Raw genomic sequence first — 15980 nt, forward strand, 5'->3', positions numbered from 1 at the left:
GTAACGTCCTGATGCAGGTTTAGGCCCAGGAAGGCGTTCGCATTAGATAAGGCACAGTTTCGGTGTTCCGAATAAGTTTTGTGAGCACCTCATTTTACAGGCTCCAAAACAGTAACTAAATGGCTACCAATCTTATTTCTGGAATATGCCTGGCATTTGCTGGAAACGTCCAAATGCCCTTTGTAAAACCCCGGATATATTTGTGACGATATTCTATACAGGCAATGTAACGGCACGGCCTAGGTGGTCAATATATTAGCCCTTCACAATGCGATTAGTTTTGTTTCGAACTTCGAAATAATCGCTCTCTCTCTCTCTCTCTCTCTCTCTATATATATATATATATATATATATATATATATTTATATATTTACGGTCCGAAATGTTTATGAACTAGAACTTGCGTCATAACGTTTAGAGCGCTGGAGCCAAGTTGGTTGTGATAGCGACTACTAAAAATTTAGCTAGTTAACTAAATAACTAAAAAAAAGTACTTGTTTTTATTTATGGAGGGGGTGTAGAATTTACACTAGACCCTAATACAGTACTGGTGTGCACAAATGGCGTTTGACTGCAAATTTTGAACTGATAATAAATCAGGGGAAGTCCCCAAGGTGGAGAGTATTTAGTTAGCAATAAAATGACTTCCGCCCGAAATGGAGCGGAATTCGCGTCCCCTAGGCAACTAGTTACCGCTTAAATACACATCTGGTCCGGGTAACGAACAGCGGGCCTCTTCAGGATCCCTGGAGCGATCTACTGACGGCTCGTGACTAGAGCAAACGGATATTATCAGTGCCACCAGACTTGAACCTAGCTCCCGCAAGAGTGAGATCAGTGTAATGATTATATATTATATTTAGTGGAAGTCTCCAAAGTGAAAAACATTCACGCAAGAAGATATTGATGTCATTCTCATATGGAGAGCGGTGATTAAGTCATGACTGATGGAATCTGTTAATGTCTGTTTGCGGTACTGACGGCTGGCCCCTGGTTAGCTCAAGTGGTAGAGCTCTCCGCTGGTCTTGCAGAGGTCGCGGGTTCAATACCCGGACCAGGAGGATCTCTTTAGTGGCCACCTGTCGCCTAGAGGGCGCGATTTCCGCTTTGCTTCGGTGTCTTGTGGTTCATGATGCAGCGGGTAGTTGGAGCTCACAAAGGTTTAGGTCGCGCCCTTTTGAAACCTTCGCACAGTGTCGATTACTTACGGGCAAAAATGCAAATATCCAATATGCACACTTTTGACGAGATATGCAGATTAACTTGTAAACCCCCACACCCAGTTTTATTAACCTTACAAGAACGCATGTTTAGATATTTTAAGTTAGACTATGTAGAAGGAGCAGGAACAAAGTCTTTTGGTCGGTTCCAACATATCCACAGTAACATAAGTGGAAAATAAGAAACATCACTGCTGAATCTTTTTCTGAGTAAACTTAGTGAGTATAAATTATTTCTTGGGAATCAGAGCACTGCTGTAAGCAGCTGCTAAAATAATTTTTTTGCTTCCTTTACGATATCGGGGTATTTTAGCGAGGTTACGTTTGGGACCTCAATATTTATTTATTTATTTAAGCGACAACTAATTTCGTTACTTCTTTTTCTAGGGCGGTAGTAAAAGGAGGCGATATATATATATATATATAGAGAGAGAGAGAGAGAGAAAGAGAGATAGAGAGAGACAGAGGAAAAAACGTAGCGCAGGATGATGAAAAGTATACACGGCAGATAACGCACTTGAGACGGTTGTTGGAGTTTTTAAAACATACTATTCCTATAGTCCGTCGACGTTTCGGCCTGAGACAGAGCCTATGCCAGGCCGAAACGTTGACGAACTATACGAGTAATATGTTTTAAAAACTCCAACAACCGTCTGAAGTGCGTTTTCTGCCTTGTGTCAGAAATCACCAGGCTGTTACATTAATATTCATAGAAACTCAGGGCAAGTATATCTATCCTTAAATTCTAACATCAAATGTATTTCAGTTCGTAGAATATTTTAACATTAGACAATTCAACTGGTGGTTTCCTTAATCTGTAAAAGAACACCACCAAACTTGCCTAAGTCAAAGGAACATGTCGATGGAGACGATCACTTCGGCAATATTTGCAACTGGTGACGCTATGCCCGAGAGACCCAGCGAGCAGACAACGCACTCAGTCGAAAGCATACGATCTGCTCGCCTGCTTATGGCGCCTATCCGGAGAATGCACCACAAGTTACAATCGTCGCTATCTTGGTCGTCTGCATCCATGTCCTTCATTGACCCTGAGGGGTTGGTTGGGATCGTTTTTTGCAGAAAGGTAATTACACCATTAAACTTCAGAAGAAAAATGTATTACTTATATACTTCTTCGGCGAAAATCTTCGAATGTTAGCTGCAGGCTTCCACTTTTTTGTCCAATTCCCATGCCACCGCTAGAAGTTCTGACACATTAGAAACGTTTATTACGTACCTACGTCCGACATGAAATGACAGAAAAAAACTATTTAATGCACAATAAATTTTAATATTCCAACCCAAACTACAGATAATAAACGATAGAAGCATTCCGTGACTATCCTCTCAACATGAGTTTCAAGTCTTGTCAGATGCTTTCATAGATCAGTTAACGTAACTATCACTTAAATCAGCAGTTTATAACCAAGTGGATGTGCTGCAATGATTTGCGTTCACGTATCAGATGAAGCAAATTATTCGACGTCTTGCGACTCCCCTTACATGGCAGTCTTGATCGATGTTGCAGGTATGTTTGATTTCGCTGTAACAATAGTATCATTGCTCGAAAGATTTCTTTCATCATCCGAATAAGAGTCGTCCTCTATCTTCTTTTCTCTCGTGACAGGTGGCTTCACAACTCTGGCTTCTTCCTTCTGTTTGATTGAAAAATAAAAACAAAGACAATAAAACGCCAATATAAAACAGTGGTTTAGCTGCTAAAAATTTTTCTACGTGTTTTTGGCTAGAAAATATCAAAGCATAATTGGTTATAGTGTTGCACACGGAGAGGAAACGTCTTAATATAAAAAAATCGCTGCTCACCAGACCAGTGTTCATCGTTCGCTAACTTTTGCAGGCGAGGGCTCGTAAGATTTTGTTGACTCTAGGTACATAATACTTGCCCGTATTCTTCGCACTAGAATAGACCCTCTTCAAAATTCCACGAAGCAACATTGGCGGTGGCTATTTGAGGGGAACAAAGCGTGTGATCGTATCTGAGTTCTCAACGAGTGCTGATGCAGCAATGCTTCTCGTTCGGATGGGGCAGCGTTCATCCCGAGCGCTGAAAGAGTGTTCGTGTCCAATTAATGATCAGAGTACTGACACAGGAAAACCCAAGCTGCACGAAAACAAATCTCCATATTCAGTTGTTTGTTTCTTATATGTTGACCCGGAAAACAGCTCCACCCTGAGTGAACACTTTCCATAAGTGCACGCCCTTCCCTCTGCGCCATTGCTTGGGCGCGTGCTCTGGGAACCTATGGATACGGGGGCAGCTTCAACGTTCGCCGTGAACCCGGCTCACGTCGTATTGAAAAGGAATGCCGCGACAGCGTTCGGCGATGACTCATATCAAATCACATGCTTTATGTAAAAAAATTAAGACCGTCAATGTTCCTTCATGGACGTTTGAAAAGGGTCTATCTTTTTTTTCGCCACGTATATTTCTTCTTCGACAGACGAACACCCATTGTCTCGTTTTCTTCGCCTATCGGTATCGGAAAATTTTTGAATGTATTTAGGACAAACGCATGCTTCCTGGATCTTCGCGATGCCCGTGCCCGTAGCCGGTTTTCTTTGAGTCAAGGCCCCATAAACGCCAAGTTTTTTTCGGACGCCAATAATTGACACGAAAGACCCCGAATTACACAGGAGTAAATTCCTAAGCATTTATAACAAACGCGTATATTTTCAGACATGAATTGTATAGTGAATGAGAGACTCGTGTTTCTGGAACGTTGAAGAGAACAGGCTTATTTGTATGTTGTCGCTTTATTTTTTATAAGGATTCTGTAATTTCTTACCAAGTCCGAAAATGTCTACTTATATCTTACGAATTTTCGAACACCAGAAAAATGGTCTGCCTCAAGTTGACGCGAAAAGGACTCTGTTCATCACAATAACCTGGAAGTTACATAGTGAGCACCACGTTGCCGCCCTATTAGCCCCGAAAACATGGCGTGGCGACACCTGACGGGCCTATCGTCGTGACGTAGGATGGGAGATCACGTGACCGTTTCCTGCACTCTGCGTCAAGAGTGGAGTGTCTTTTTCCTCTCTCTTTTTAACACTACAGGTGTTTAAGGCTTCTGTAACCTAATTTTTAATTTCATTACTCAACCCCGTCAAGTTCCTAAATCGGCGACCGTATACGAATGCCTCCGGGGAGCCGGTGAGCCGCTTGCAGGCGCAGAGAGAACCGGTCGCTGCAACCAATTTGTTCTCGTTTTCGGCGGCTGTCTCGCGCACCGCGCGCTGGATGCTGACGAAGTGCCATCTACCGTTGAAGGTGAGCGAATTTTTAAACTTCTATTCGACAGTTTTAACTGTGCATCCCTTTTCAGTTATGTTGCCTATAAGCAGCATCAATCTGTTCGTGGACAAGGCCCACGAAACATCTCGGCTGTTGCTCGAGTGCGAAAGAGTTCTCGAAGCGGGACACGTGTTCTCCTGCAGCATCAGGAAGCTGGATAAGGATTGCTACACGATCATTTGATTCATTCTGTTAACGCCGGCACTCACTTTGGGCCCGCATGAGCTGGAGATAACACTGAATGGCAGAATGATTTCATGCACGCATGCGAGACATCAGCCTCTGCGAAAACTTTTTGTGTCTGTCGCTTACGAGCAAAATGCAAGAGAGCGTCAATCTCTGACGTGCGAGAAAAAAATGCCCCAACCTCGTTTTTCTGGAGGTTCACTAAAATTAGTTCAGAGCACTTACCGAACATCTTGGCTCCCACCGCATACGCAAAGCCTTCATCTCGAAAGTGCTTTCTACAAATTGTTGAACTCTTAGAGTTTAATTTCCTAATTCTCAGTTTCACAAGCCACTCCATGCGAAGCTGCGTCTTCTGGGGTAGATTTGGAAGCTAATGTTTGGGTCGGTCGCGTAACTGCGGCATTGCGGCACTGAAAAGGAACTTTACGATTGCTCCCTGAGCTCGACAATTGCCGAAGCTGATATACACGTGTACTGATCAGGCTTCAGACACAGAAAAAAACAGAAGCGAATGTAGAGAGCCAACGGTTTCGCAGGAGCTTGTCCAAAGCAAGGCGGAATATCTGGCCTCATCACATGATCCTCTATCCTACGTCACGGTCGAGCGATCGCAGCGCTCCAATCGGTTGCGCTCGGGACCAATGCATATGATACATATGTATGTCGTGATAATTACATCTAAAATATATTCAAACTCTTAGTATTCACGTTGCCAATATGCTCTTACAACTTCCAACGCCTCTTTAGCGGTCAGTCAATATCAATAAAGCTGTGGTTTTGACAGTGAAATATTTATGATGATCAGCAATGTCAATTTAAGGGTGAAACTAAACAGAAAATCGAGGTAAATGAATAATGATGTTAATAAAATTGCAGCTAGAACTACAAAATTACCAAACGGAAAGATGAAGAGTTTGATGGAAGTTAAGAATTCCCCCTTTCGCAGGTGGCAGGTCGTTGGAAACGCATACTTGAGAAATGATTATGCGCCTGAGGAAGGCTAGGTTCAAACGTATTTATAAGATGACTTGAACTTACTACTTAAGATTGGCCAAACATTTTCGTAGTACCATCAGCCAGTTATAAAATATTTAGGACTCGTATTTTCACGCCACATGATATCCATATTTTGTCGATGTGTCGTTTAGTGGAGATACCAGACGCCATTGTAAAAAGGAAGATAAACTCACTTTGAGCAGACTTCCGTAAAACAAATCAGCATTCCTATCTTTTAGGGTGATGTGACGTTTGGTCTGTGTTCGTTTATTATTTTGCTGTATTGTCACTGTGTAGCTGTGTCGCGTTTTTTTATGACATTATAATTTAATGCTCTGGGGCTTTGATACGTGTTCGTCTGAAAGTCCAGATCTTTCTGGCGTGTTTTTCGCATCGTGCCATCTTTCATTAATTTACCGTAAAGCATCGACAGCTCCAAATCTGCGGCAGCATGCTTTTTACCCATAGAGTATATGCACGTTCTGAGAAAGTAATTACTACTATAAAGATGATAGTTTCTTTAATAATTACGAAATTAGTTTTGCTAAGTATGTTATGAATAAATCCTCCGCGTTCAAGACCATGTAACAAGTCGCTGTTTGGTTAAAGCCCCTACTGGTTTCTCATAAAAAATAATTAACCACAAACTTTTGTGACAGCCTTCAGGATTAATTATTAATATTCCTCTCCTCAAACACTGACCATGACCAGAATCAAGCAATAACTTTTTAATAGTTCAGCGAAAGGTAAAAACCTTGCTCGCAGGAGGCAAAATATATCGATTCCGGGAAAAGAAGGGGGGCTTGAACACAAAAAAACGCACAAAAAAACATCAAACAACAACAGCCTGCATTTATTAATGCTCTCGCAGCCACTTTGAAAACGAGAATACTTCACAGAATATTTATGTATGACGTCAAAATTTCATAACTGCGCCAGGAAAAAAAATAGATATTTCAGGAGGTAACAATTAATCGACCCCTTCCAAAAGTGCGCGCCCTTGCCCATTTGCCATTTTTGGCCTGTGATAAGGGCGCAATTCTTTAAACATGCAGCCCCGCATACTATGGGGCACTCAAGTCACGTGACATCCGGCTTTCGGTTTTGGACTCACGGTCTCCATTACATTCCCAACACGGGGAGGGCATCACGCGATATTTGTAATGCCCAGCCATAAGCAGTTTATGCAATACTTGCACCCACGCGCGATGCACCTGACCCAGTTACATGCGAGTTGTGTGGTTGGCTCTATAGACCTTTTCATGTCAGTAGTTGCCTGACCGGCGGGTAGAGGGCGCTGGCGCACTCGGCGCCATTAGGTTGCTTCAATTTGGTCGGTTTCGGTTTCAACGTACACGCGATTGTGATGCTGTTTCGTACCACTTTCGATTAATTTTGCGATATGAATTTCTTTCTAGTAGCACACAGCGAATGAAACAATAGTATTGAGCCACTTGGCAAACCACGAAGTGGTTTCGAGCCTAAATTGCGATCTTTTTTTACTAACACTATATGCGTCTAATTCCGTCCATCGTTAATTTCGGCCAGGTTCGGCAGTGAAACAACTGCGCTGATGCACAGGGAGGAGTACCATTGTCCACGGCCGTACCCACGAACGCTAGCTTCCAGAAGAAGAAAAAAATAAAGAGCAGGACAAGCTCCGCTTGCAGCGTGCGCTCGTTGCCTGCAGCCGTGCTTTGCCCGTGCGTGCACCGAGCGGTACGGAAGGTAGATAGCCCGCGCTCAAGTCAGATATTGAACTGATCATCTTATATTGCGACAAACTATATTACATGAGTGCTTAGTGAAAAACAGGTTGACAACATGATTAACAATCTGCTGGATCACTAAGAACAGATGAACTGACATTTTTACTGTTCGATGTTTGGTTTCCGTACACCAACCTTTTCTAATACCCGTGCCACACGGGCAACTCGAATGCCATTTACAACGAATGGCATTTGAGCGGACGGCCAATCAGCGCGCGACACTCCGGGCGTAGCGCATTTCACGCGCGACAGATTGCGAGCTGATTCGCTGATCACACAAATGTAATTCGTTGTAAATGGCATTCCAGTTGCCCGTGTGGCACGGGTATTCGAGACTGGAAACGTCTTTTATAATAACTAGAAACGTTTAACATAATCAAGTAGATTATATAAAAAGTGATATTGTCTCGGCCTGTTTTATTTAAAGAAATCAAACGCTCGAGAAATATTTTGATAAACCAGCCTAGGCTGACTAGAAAACTAAAGTACTCATTTACAGCATTTCAAAATATTGGCCTTATGAAATAAACTTTTTGTTATATGGACATTTGCTTACGACGTTCTCAAGGTATGAGTATGGTGAGATAAGTGAATGCCACACTTCAAATAAAGTCTGATATTCATCTTCCGTAAAATTTGCCGAATGAAATTGAAGAGCGCAAAAGAAATGATCTCCGATAAGTTTGGCTGAAGTCGAACGCCAGGCGCCACCCAATGGACCTGTGCAGAAAGCTGTTCACTGATTTGAAACGATGCGCTTTGCATATTTTGACGTCGCCATCTACTGAAAGTAACTCCCTATTCGAAGTCTACAACCGGCTGCACTCGGGTGATTTTCATGCAGAAGGATTCTTTTCGGCGTCACATTTTATGAATCATAGGCACTATCAAGCTGTCTGTGGCAGTTTCTTACGCGGGGAGTTCAAATATTTGTGTTGAAATAAACTAATTGACTTAAGCAACTGAAAGACTATGGCCATGGGACCAAGGACGATATACAATTCCGTGGAATTCATAAATAAACCGATAAAGCGAATGCTTATATCACAGACGCGATTAAGAACGTAAAACAGATATAGGTGTGATATTGCGAACAAACAAGTTGCCTAATGTTAAGGTACCATTATTTCTAGCATAAAAAATAATTCCAACTAAATGTTTGTTCCCGCGCCTTGTCTACTAGTTCCCTAGTGTAATCAAAAGAAACTTTTCGATCAGTTAAAACTACAAAACACCATGTTTTCAGGAAAAACACGTGGCTAATTACGCTGAGTGTTTTTGTTTTCTTCCTTGACACCAATGCGCACTCATATGTATAAGAACATTGGGTTTCCTATTGCAAATGTTCCGCCATTATTAGTAACCAAACCTCGGTTCTCATAAGTTATTGGTATTTGAACCCTCGAGGCTCTCTTCAAGTCATATATATATATATGTATTCAATGTGCGCAAGTGCTAACGCTGATTCCTGTTCCTATAAAACCTTTTCACACGTACCACACGCCGACGGTAAAAAAATATTCAAAACGTGTTACAAAATCAACTACAGAAGTTGCGCGCATAATGATGTAATGCAATTGAAAGGTAAGTATAAGTATCGGACGACACTTTACGGAGTAAGGCAAGAGACGCGGTTAAACGCGACGAAAAATACGAATTCAACGCATCCGCCAAGGCGCGGACGGGAGAGCGGAGCAACAAGTTGAAGCAACCTAATGGCGGCCGCATCACGTGATTCCAAGATGGCAGCGCCCATGCGGCGGAGGGTGAAAAGGTCTATAAAATGTGGCGATAGCGTTTCGGTCGCTTCCTCCCGGTAGGTGTTACGTCAGCCAGGAGAGAGAGAGGCTGCCGAGGCCGAGGCGACGATGCCCCGAAGAGCAGACGACGGACTGCGATCAGCTCGTCGTTGTCCGTCTTGCGTCCGGAATTTTTTACCGAACAAAGCTCGAGGAGCGGACTCGGTGCGCCAAGTGCCAGCTTTGCGTGCCGCAAAACTGCACTCCCTCCGTCTGGTGTGAAAGCGAGACCTTGATGGGCGACGATGAACCACGACGGAAGGACACGCGGAGCCGCACTGCGCCTAGTGTGAACGAAAGTTCGAAGCATTGCAGAGGCCAGAAAAGAGCTTCGCTGTGTGAACGGCTGCAGAAATCGTCCGCGGGGAGTTTTAATTCAACGGCATGCTAATGGAGGATTACGTCCTGAACTTTGCATTAACGTGAGCTTATATAAGCGGTTGTCTTAGGCTTCCTAGAATTACCGAGCTACTGAAAGATGAATTTCGGCTCTTGGTTGCAACACTGATTTTATCGAAGTGAAGTGGAGTTTTGTTCGCTTCAAATTCGATGATTTCAAAAGTTTGTGCCAGGATGATATGTGTCTCTGCCATGTCAAACGTAGTTGGTTGAATGTTAGTTACAATACATATAATAAAACACGACAGTTCAGCTCAACTGCATGGTTCAATATTAGTTGAAATGCACACTAATCACATCATCAAAAGTATTGTTAAGTTGTGTTAGCTTCCACAAAACCTTTCGCATGGGGGTGAACAAAATAAGTGTCAAAATTCGTATTTCAATTTATGTCGATGCAAAACAAAGCTCTCAGTTGAAATAAGTCCGGCACATTGTTAAAACGCTTGTACCCACTTACACGATGGTAACCGACTGTAAATAAATATTATGCTTGAATTTACTATTATTACCCGACCAAATAAAAGGCAGCAGGCGAAGTCAGCTCCAACGATTTATGAACAGGACCAGGGAAGAACCTAGTCCCAGTCACTTCGTATACCCAACCATGTACCTTGCAATGGTCACGTGCGGTTCATATTTAAAAGAAGTATTTTGGACGAGGACGAGACAGAGGCGAACGACACGGGAGGATGGCTTGGGAAAGCTGCGTGCTGACGTCGTTCCTCCCCATGTTTCCCAAGCTTTTGCTACGCCGCAGCTGACGGGCTGCTGCCTCTGGGGAAAAGTCAGCCGCAATGCTTTTCCGCGTTTTCTCTGGAACGTAAAATAAACCTTGTAGGAAGATCTTGCTTCAACGAATTGGACGAAAATATTTCAAACCGACGGGAGCTGCAAAGTTATTCGATGAAGGAGCTCGGTAAAGAGCTCACCAAAATGCAAAAAGACAGCTGTTTAGAACGAGTTAAGGCTGAACCGCCTCTAAACGATTTAGCAAGGGACCATACGAGCAAGGGCGACAGCGACGAGCGATGAAGATTTCTCACCCTCACGCGTCGCGTCGCTTGGTTCTTGGATTTCTAAAAAACATGTCGCACATCGCTTTGGTCGCTTGCTCCCGTCGCTTCCATGCGGCTTGCCTCGTCGCGCAAATGACCGATACACAACAAAACGGGTTGTCGTCGCTTGTCGATCATCACTTGTCAAATCGCTTACAATCGGTTTATACATCCATTCCACCGCAAACACGAGCAATGTACTGGCGAGCCCTGCACTGTTGACTAGTTATGCGCAGACGCCCGTGCCGTTGAATTAAGCTTCATTCAAAATGGCCTGCTCTGCTCGTGCTTGTAGAATAGATGTCACTTCCACTTACGGTTGCGTGCGGAGAACGCTCGCTCGTCCATTGCTGCGTGTGTGTTCCCGTACCATCCATTGTTTCGCAAGAAGTCTATAGCATGCAACGCTGTCGCGTCTTTGGACGCCAACCATGTGCCATCTATACCCCGTTTCAATATAAGTGCAAGCGCATATGTTTCCTCTGACGACGCTCTTACGGCACGGGCGTGTGTGCTTAGCCCGCTCAAAGTGCGTTCGCTCTCCTAGCGTCAATGGGGTTCCCTTCGCTCTCAGTCTTCTTTAAACCAAAACGTAAGCATATAAAACATTTGAGATTAACCCCATGCTCGCATTGCTTTGACAGCCCAGACTTCATGTGAAGGTTTTTGGCTGGCCAACCCAGGATCTGCGAAAACATGCTTTTGAGGTGGCGTTACATAATGTGCTCGTGAGTAAGATTCGTTCTCTAGAATATAATACAAGATCACTTCAGGAGTGATCAGTTTAAGGTACCAATCGTCGAAAACAAAGGGAAGCAAAAAATTAAGGAAATATAAACTCTCAAACATTTTTTTCTTCTCGATCTCGTTACGTTCAACCAAAAAAGAGGAAATTACTTACGCAAGGGAACTGGAAATATAAATCATATGTGCAACATCTCACATAAGTATTCTTTTTTTTCTTCAGTAGGGCTTGTTACATCGGTTTTACAATGCAAATTCGGTGCACAAACTGACGATGTTCAATGCCCCCTTTACAAAATGCCGTGTCATTTATATGTTTTAATTTGCTCTCGGAAGTCCCTAGGACTCACCCCGCATAGCCTGAAGAGTACAACACGCGGTAATGCCCAAAGTACTGAAACATTTCCAGGACAGACAGCTTCAGCGACCGCAGCTGCTCGTTGCTGCGGCAGTCCGATACCGTTTTTGGTAGACCGAGGCAGACGTACCACTAGCACCATCTCTGTCCGTTCTCTACTGCACGTGTCCTCCCGTGTCCCCCTAAAAAGGTCCGTGCGGATCTTTTCCTGTGGGCAGGCTGTCACAGCGATCGCCGCTCTTGGTGAGTTTGGCAGTACGATACTCTTGCCAAGTCGACTGAGGCTAACCTACCACTAGTGCTGTCTTTGACGGTTTTAGGCCTGTGTTTCCACCTGAGGCCCCTCAGCAAGTTCCAAGCGGTGCTCTACAGAACCTAACTTCCCCAGTTTCCCCAGGGCAGTCTGCTTCGGCAACCCTGCTTCTGGTCGACCGAAGCACCTAAAATTAATATTCATACTAAAAATAGAGCAAAAAAGACGGGACAAAAAGACAAAGAAGGACACAGGACAAGCTTTTACACTTTTTTGCTCTATTTTTAATATGAATGTCAATTACCAACTTTCCCAGCAGACCAAGCTTTTACACCTAAAATTAGTGTAGTATCTATTTATTTGTTCATTCTAGAAGTGTATGCCGTCCCATGGCTCCTCTATTAAGGTCCCAGCAGCGCCTTACAGGTCCTTGCTTCCCCAGCTTCTCCCGGATAAATTGCTGCAGCAAGTGCAGCTGCTGATGAGTTTTCATTTTCGACTGCTGTTTATTTCTTGGATGAGTGCAGACAGTTACATACTGTTACTTATATCCGAGCTTAATTTCTCACTGTTAGCCACTTAGCAAGGCTAAATATTTTTTTTTTAGAAACACTGTTTGCACTTGGCATCAAGCAATATCATCAGTACTCCAGACGTTCTGCTGTGCTGATGAATGACAAAGATTTACATAGAGAACTAAATTCAATGCAGCAAAAACTGATATTGGCGCAAAGACAAGAGTATCAGTTGCAGCGGAGAGAGAATAAACTAAAATTTGGATCCAAGCGCTTTATCGCTTCACATAATATTAAACGCCTTAAAAAGTCCATTGAATGAAGTAAAGGTGCACCCGGCAAAGCTTTTTCAGATTCGTCTTTCTTGTGGCCCCCGTGACTGCAATGTGGTATGAGGAATAGGAGCAGATGTTGTTTGGCAGAATGCACACCTCTGTGGCATCCCCAGGGCTTAAAGGTTGTGTCATACATATTATACAAGCTGATGGATTCATTAGCATATAAGGCGAGTAAAACTTGCAGCAAATTACGTACTTGTGCATCATTATCTTGAGTATGCCTCTTGAGTATGAGATCCCTGTAGACCTGTCTCATCAAACAACTCGATGTTAAGTCCGTTGCGGTTTGTACAATTTATTCAGTCATCAGGTGTTGTAAATCAGTCTCATTATTAGACCAGTAAGGAATTTAGAAGTATTTTATGAAATGTAAAATTCATTGAACATGTCAGTAAAACTACCTGTACATTTATGAAATATTGGGGAAACATATTTGGGGTGTATGGTGTGTGTTGATATCATTTATCTCCTTTTTTTAAATGCTGTGATCCCTCTTGTTACATCTTAGCACGTGTTCTACTTGTAGTGCATACTGCTGCCGCGACATTTTTGCTTGGCTGGAAGTTTTGTTAAATAAATAAATTGTGAGTTTGATCTTGTTCATTTCAACGTACGTCATCTGTGCTTGTGTATTTTCATTGAGATTTTATTCTCGGATTTGCTTGTTTTGAGACTGGCTACTTCCCAGACCGCGATGCTGAAGCAAAACCCTGGTGCGATGAACTTCGCTCCATTGCCGAGGCAAGCAAGCAAGCAAGGGAAAGGCTCAAACAAGACGAGGACGACCTGAAAAGACTTGAAGCCAAGATTCAGGCACGTAGAAAACAACACGAAGACGACGATCGGATTAGACACGCAAGAGAGGCCGACTTACGCCAATGCATAAAGGCACACAACGAAAGGGTCGCAACCGTACAGAAGGAGCACTACCAGCTACGACGCTAGCAACAAAGGGGGCCCTCACCGATGTTATCCAATCATGGGAGACACGGACAAAACGAGAGAGAATCAATTGTTACAACAAAGCCGACCCATCCCATTGCACCAATGACAACCGAAGCTGCTTCTACACAGGGCATTACCATAGAAATCTTGCAGCAACAAATCATGCTAATCCAAAATGCATGCAACAAATTATTCAACAGCAAATACCACAGCTTCACAGGCAACTCAGTGAACGAATGCGAGAGCTGATTAACGCGAGCATCTACGGAGCATCGCCCGCACCACCGACCCCTTCGGACAGCCACGATGGAAAGCTCATCCAATGAGCGGAGAATACGGATCCTGCAGTGGAACTGTCGGGGCCTTCGAAGTAGGCGTGACGAATTTACAATCCGTTTCGCCGAGCTAGAGCCACACGACGTGCTTCTACTGCAGGAGACACGTACCGACACGATCGGCCTACGTGGATTTGTCAAGCATTTCACAACGACCATCGAACACAAGAAGAGAAGAAACCGCAAGGATGACAACCCTGGCGGACAGCAAACACAACCCTTAGAAAAAATCGTATATTTTAAATACATTTTAAATGCATTTAGTACATGTATTTTTTCGAATTTTTTGTCCGCACTTGAAATGCATTCAAATGCATTTCTCGAAATGCATTTGAACGTATTTTTTTGGTGCACTAAAAGTATGAAGAAAAATATATTATAAATGCATTCAAATGTGCTTTGGAATTAATTAAATTGGCACCGCGAGGGCGTTCTAAAATGTATTCGAAATGCATTTCTGTATTTTATTTAAATGCCTTTTAGGTGTACAGTATTTATACGTTATATTTATTTCTTACATAATGCTACTGAATATCCCCCCGACCTCAAAAATGCAAGCCATCTAGTACAACAAATGCACAAATGAATGCTCGCTCAGAGACCCCTCCCAGGATGCTAGACACACAAAATAGAACTGTCAAACACATTGAGCATTCACACAGATTGCAAGTAGAAACTGGTTTATTTTGTACTACCGGTACAATCGTAAACTATTCCCTCAGCCTTCTCGTTTTTTTTATACAAAGCTTTAAATTTAGGCAACACCATTTCCAAATTCCTACAGAATGAACTTTTACGCTTACCAAAAAATAAGCACTTGCTACCAACAACACTCACACGTGCGATGAAGAAAGAAAACAATAAATAAACAAGAGAGGAGACAGAACTAGTGACTGATGTCCTTAAAGGTAGAGAAAAAAATAGTTTCCTTTTGCACAACTTCTGGAATGCGAACGTTGCCCGGACGCACATGTAAACAAACATTGAAAACAAAGTCAATTAATAAATCACGCATTTCGAAAGAAAAAAAAAACCGCTTGCCGTGTGCTGTCGAAGATGAGCTGGCGCCCATCCGTTTAGGCCGGCGGCCGTTGGCTGAATATCTAACTCGATGGAGGCAAACACGCGTCCGGCACTGGCGAATGCCGAAAAAAAAAAATGTGGTCGGTCTCGGAACTAAGTTTTTCGCCTTGTAATCGCCTGGTCGTCATTCGGTCACCCCGCGAAGGCCTGTAGAATCGGGAAGGCGTCCGGCACACCTGCTGACCGCCAGAAGGCACCACAAAGTTGCGCAAGAGGTGCCGCAGGATAGCCAGGCGGGCGGGAACGTGGGCGCCATGTTGACTCGGCTGCTGCTGGCCGCCCATGGCGGGCAAATGGCAGCCATGTTGAATCGGCCGCCTCTTCACGATAGAAACGTGCACCTCGGAGCTTGAAAAGCTACACGAATGATCGAGAAACGTATCGTATGCTTTTCGTGAAGAGTTATGCAGCCCTCAAGGAAATTTCGGCGAGGATCCAAACGTTTTCCGGCTAAAAACGTAGAAACTCACGGGGTCGATGGTAGAGACCTAACGAACGCTGGCCTCCTACTACAATGCTGCCAACCGTAAAAAAAAAAAAAAAAAAAAAAATTGGATTTTTTTTTCGGAATTGGGCGATTGAGAGTAAAATGCGTACATAAAAAAATTCTTGCTCGAAATCTGCCTTGCTTTTTCAAGTCAGGTTTTGGCGAAGCCTACCTCG

The 15980-nt window shown here is 43.5% G+C and overlaps 1 protein-coding gene across 1 annotated transcript in view; it reads right to left on the minus strand.

The window, feature by feature from the left end:
- LOC121833183 (solute carrier family 13 member 4-like) overlaps positions 1–15621 on the minus strand; it is a 52156-nt gene extending 36535 nt beyond the window's left edge. Inside the window, exon 1 of the mRNA XM_042286298.1 lies at positions 15494–15621. Coding sequence (XP_042142232.1) covers positions 15494–15621 — 128 coding nt within the window. The remainder of the gene's footprint in view (positions 1–15493) is intronic.
- Positions 15622–15980: the final 359 nt, after the last annotated feature.

Source organism: Ixodes scapularis, unplaced genomic scaffold (assembly GCF_016920785.2).
Source record: "Ixodes scapularis isolate PalLabHiFi unplaced genomic scaffold, ASM1692078v2 PGA_scaffold7__128_contigs__length_106722199, whole genome shotgun sequence".
Taxonomy (NCBI): Eukaryota; Metazoa; Arthropoda; class Arachnida; order Ixodida; family Ixodidae; genus Ixodes; species Ixodes scapularis.